Source organism: Pediculus humanus, genomic scaffold (genome assembly GCF_000006295.1).
Source record: "Pediculus humanus corporis 1103172108319 genomic scaffold, whole genome shotgun sequence".
Lineage (NCBI taxonomy): Eukaryota > Metazoa > Arthropoda > Insecta > Psocodea > Pediculidae > Pediculus > Pediculus humanus.
The window spans coordinates 571,944-577,352 of record NW_002987888.1 but is presented as its reverse complement, the minus strand read 5'-3'; the positions used below and the strand labels follow the sequence as shown (position 1 = coordinate 577,352).

The 5,409-nt window shown below is 27.9% G+C and overlaps 1 protein-coding gene across 1 annotated transcript; it reads right to left on the bottom strand.

Annotated features, from left to right (window-relative positions):
• Positions 1-3,980: 3,980 nt before the first annotated feature.
• On the bottom strand, positions 3,981-5,254 carry Phum_PHUM612230 (succinate dehydrogenase, iron-sulfur subunit; the record flags this gene model as incomplete). Its single annotated transcript, XM_002433024.1, has 5 exons — positions 3,981-4,088; positions 4,175-4,399; positions 4,490-4,823; positions 4,952-5,109; positions 5,201-5,254. The coding sequence occupies 5 exons, from the start codon at positions 5,252-5,254 to the stop codon at positions 3,981-3,983; spliced, it is 879 nt and encodes a 292-aa protein (XP_002433069.1).
• Between the last annotated feature and the right edge of the window lie 155 nt (positions 5,255-5,409).

Below are 5,409 nucleotides of genomic sequence, written 5' to 3'. Positions count from 1 at the left end.
AATACGTTCACGGATTTGTGAACGCGATTCCATTTTCTCTTTCTCGGAAAAAAAAAAATTTTCCAACAAACAAAATAACCATTCGAGATGAATCTTTATGTGTATACACATAGGGATGATGATGATGATGATGATGATGAGAAAATTCTGAACAATTTTTCCTCTTTTATAAAGGTTCCAGTCAGTCGGGCGTCTAAAACAACTTTTTATTCAATTCTTTTCTTTTTTCCTTTTTTTTTTTTGGCTTAGTGTTCTTTTATTTTATTGGAAAACAACCTTTTTGTAACCTCTCGAGAAAAAAATAATAATAATATCGACGTTATCATTATTATTATTATTATTTTTATAGTGGAATTGATATTAATGATTAATATCACTTATAAAAAGGGATTATAGTTTTTTTTTTAAGGTCAAAATAAGTTTTTTTTATTATTTATAAACTTTTAAAGAATAGAATTGTTGTTGTTGTTGTTGTTTTATAACGCGACACACATTTCACATTTCGGTCAAAACCATTGTATTTTTTTATTTCGAAAAAAGGGGGAGGGGGGGGGGTAAAAAAAAAGGAAGAGAATAGATATATATGTGTGCCATTTTTACAAAAAAAAAAAAATCAACGGAAATGTCTTTTTAAAACCCAACGTAAATTTTTTTATTATCATTTTCGACCGGAGAAAACAAAAAAAAAAAAAATTTCGCGGAGAGAGAAGGGGAGGCAGGGGGGTGAGAAAAGGGAAAATTTTTTTTTTTATACGTTCAACCAAAATCTAACTCACAAAGGAAGAGTTATGAAAGTTATGAAAGTTTAAAAATAAATTTCTTTTCATTATAATTTCTTTTTCTCTCTCTCTCTCTTTCTTTCTTTTTCTAAATCAGTCTGCCTCTGACAGTTTTTTTTTTTTTTTAACTTATCTAAAAACGTTTTCACCCTCTTGTAAAAAAAGATAGAAGTGGGAGGGAGTGGGGAGTGGGGAGACACTCTCTTAAAAAAAATTTTTTTTTTTCTTTTCATTTTACTAAACCTTCGGGTGGTAAAATTTATTTTTCATTCAATTTGGTCGAATCGAATAATTTTTTTGTCATGTTATGAATCGGAAAAAAAAAATTATCAAACCGGAAATTATTATTATCATCATTTATCGAATCATAAATAATTTAAAAAAAAAAAATTTTTTTCTAATTTTCCGACGGTTAAAATCTCAAACGTTTTTTAAACTTTTTTTTGTTTTTGACCAGGTGAACAATGTCAAAGCAGCTCCCTATTGAACCTAAATCCCGAGGGAACGGAATTTGTTAAACAAGTAAACGAAAGTTTTTTTATAAATTGCTTTCACATCAATGCATCAAACGTTTGGTGGTATAAAAATGGAGTCAACATAAGCGATTTTTTCAATAGGTAGAAAATTAAATTTTTTTTTTTTTCCCAGAGATTTGTGGAAATTCGTCGATTTTTTCCCAATAAAAATTTTCCTTTTTTATTTATTTAGGGTTCACGTTGAAAGAACATCATCAGATGGAAAATCATCATCTGAAGCGGCACTTTTTATATCATCCATTCAATCAAGTGATGCTGGAAATTATACATGTAATGGAACGATAGAAAACGTCTCCCATTCCGTAACATTTTTACTCAGAACGTTCAGTAAGGATTTTATCCACCCCCCCTTTTTTTTTTTAATAAATTTCCCGTTTGTTCGATAACTCTAATAAAATTTCAGGACCCATAACTTTTAGAGATACTCCAATCGTACAAAGTTTTTGGGAACACGAACAAGTTGTTATAAGATGCGAAGCAGAAGGTGATCCTCAACCAATTCTGTCATGGTTCGTAGATGGTTTACATGCCGAACAATACGAACAATACGAACCCATAGCCGATGGTTTAATAGTTAAAAATTTAACCGTTAAAGATGAAACGAGATCTTTCATTTGTAGAGCCACAGCCGTTAATAACATAACGAGTAACATAGCACAAAAAAAAATCCACGTTATGGTTTTACGTAAGTTTTTTTTTTTGTAAAAATGAGTTACCACGGATCCCCACGTTTAACGTAATTTTTTTTTTTAGATTCGCCGAAACCGTTGGTACCCGTGATAAACGATATCTACGGTTACGTAGGTGGTAAAATTAATTTAACGTGCGAAGTGAGTTCGAATCCTCAAGCGAATTTTACATGGTATAGAAATGAATCGATATTTTCCGGCGAGGAGGAAAACGTGACGATAATCAACGTTGAAAAAAATAAATCCATATTACAAATTAATTACATCAACGATACCAGGTTCGAAACCTACGTTTGTACGGCCGAAAATCAAAAAGGAGGAACCGACATAATATTTAATGTTAAAAAATTACCCAAACCCGAACCTCCGAAAAAGACGAAAATTCATTCTATGACTTATAATAGTTTACAATTGGAAATACATCCGCCACCTGCAAAAGAAGAAGAAGTTATCGGATATAGAGTTCAACTTATGGAACAGGTAGAAAGACAAAAAGGAAGAGAATGGGAAGTTGCAAGAATAGTTTTTCTACCGAAAGGTAATTTTTGGTGTGAGAGAAACTTAACTTTATCATCGCATAATAATTTTGTATCCATTTTTTTTCTATTTACAGATAAACCGTACGTTATATCAAATTTAAAACCGAATACCGAATACGTTATAAGAGTTACTTCCGTTAATAAAGCCGGTGTTGGAGATTTTACACCGGAAATAAAAACAAAAACTCTTAAAAGTTCAGCATCGTCGACAAATTATTCACTTTCTACCACACTCATATGCATTCTTTTATTTTTTTATTTATTTAAATGGGCGTGAGGTGTTTTGTTCATCATCATCATCATCATCATCGATCGCCATTTTAAAATGATTAATGATATGATTTTTCCAAAAAAAAAATTTATAAATAAATAAATCACACGTGCGTGCATTCTCTTATCAATTATTATCAAAAAAAAAAAAAATTGACGATGATACCATTGCTCATGTTTACAACAAAAAAAAAAAAATTAATTATAGCTTTTAAAAAATCATTTAATTGCCTTTCTTTAAATAAATTTTATGTAGTCGAATAAATTATCTATCTATCTATCTATCTATTCATCTATTCATCTATTTTGCAAATATAAAATTTATAAAAGAAAATATTTAATTAAAACGTATTTAAATATAGGAAAATTAATTTTTCATTACCGGATATATATATAATTAAATTAATTTTCAAATGTTGGTAACATTTCATTTCCCGGTAAAAATTATATAAAGACTGACGTATTAACAAAAATTATACAAATAAGTAATAATAATAATGATAATATCATAAAAATTTGATCGTGTTAATAATATATATATCATTTAATTAAATGAAATTATAAAAAAATTATCACATAGGTTTAATAATAATAATAATTATGACGTAATCGTTTCTCCCACCCCTCTCCCCCCGGAAAAAAAAAATTATTATTATTATTATTTATCATTAGATGTAATTTCATGCTTCTGTGCCGTTAAGTGTGTGCCAAATAAAATTTAAAATTTAATATTTATTAATTAATTTATTTTATTCGAAACTGTTGAAGAAACTATATATATATATAATTTATTACAAAAAATAAAATTGTGATAAATTTTTTTTTTTTAAATAAAATATTTTAAGGATATAAAAAATAAAAAAATAAAAAATAATAATAATAATAATAATTTTAATAAATTATACCGTTTTTCATTTAAACATTAAATCTTTGTTACAAAATAAATTTGCTTTTTTTTTTTTAAACTGTCATTAAATATTAATAATAAATAAATTAAAAATTGTGTTTAAAAAAAAAAAAAAAAAAAAAAAAAACTCTAACCTTTGTTACAGAGTTTGTTTTCTCCGGTTGTTGTAATAAATTTATTTTGTTTTTCGACTGAAAATTACTTTAAATACATATGTATATATATATTTGATTGGTGCTAACATTTCAATAATGTGGTTTCTATTTGTTTTTAATTAATGCATCCGGTTGAAGATCTGGAGTCGGCTTAGATGCCAAACCTCCGAGTAATTTCTTAAGTTCAGCTATCGCTTTTCCAGGATTTAAACTCTAAATATAAAAAAAACAAAAAAAAAAAATTTTTAAAGTTAAGTAATAATCCTTGGATTAGTTGATTTTGTATAAGAAATGCATACCTTTGGACAAGTTTTTGTGCAATTCATGATTGTGTGACATCTAAAAACTGAAAATGGATCCTTAAGATTACTAAGCCTTTCCTTAGTATTGTCATCTCTAGAATCGATTATCCATCTGTAAGCTTGCATTAAAGCAGCCGGTCCAAGATATTTATCTCCGTTCCACCAATAAGAAGGACAAGATGTTGAACAGCAAGCGCACAAAATGCATTCATATAAACCATCCTGATTAAATTAATAAAATTTTCAAAAATAAAAATGAAAGTTACTTTTTTGTTTTAATTTTCATGTAAAAAATAAAGGGAAAATGCTTACCAATACATCTCTGTCTTTCACACTTTGTAAATACTGTTCCGTTCCAGGTTCTGCTTCATTCTTTCTCTGAAGCCATGGTTGAATTGATTTATACTGATTGTAAAAGTTAGTCATATCAGGTACAAGATCTTTAACAACATACATGTGAGGCAAAGGATAAATTTTAGTCGTTCCAGACTGGGAAATTTTACTAATGCATGCCAAAGTGTTTACTCCTCCGATATTCATGGCGCATGATCCACATATTCCTTCTCTGCAAGACCTTCGAAAAGTAAGCGTAGGATCTATTTCGTTTTTAATTTTTATAAGAGCATCCAAAACCATAGGACCACAACTGAAAAACCAAACATTTTTAATTCTACCTTTTTGAGTTTATAATATATATTAAGTGGATAAAATTAATAGAAATGCCAAGTTCATCATTTTTAAAATATGGGTGAAACTTTTTACAACACAACATACCTATTTAAGTCAACTTCATAACTTTGCATCCTTGGTTTTTCATTGACAGCATCTGGATCCCATCTGTAAATAGAAAATGTTTTGTATTGAGGTGATTTTTCCTTAACTTCTTCTCTAGCAGCTGCTAAAAGAGCCTTAGAAGAATGAAGTCTTCGAACCTGAAAAATTAAAAAATTATTAATTATTTTACGTGGTCACTTACTGAAAAACCATATTTAATATTTTTTTTTTTTTTTTTTTTTAACATACCGAAGAATAAGTCGGAGAAAGAGATCTAAAACGTATAACAAATTCCCAAACCATGACTTTCAAATAAATTTTTAATGTAAATATAACTTCGAAACTGTTTAAACTCGGAATAAAATATCGTCTGCTTTAAAATTCCAAACACCAATGTCGCAAATTTGATAAAAAAATTTATTAATTAAAGTTATGACATTTATGTTACGTTAAAGTTA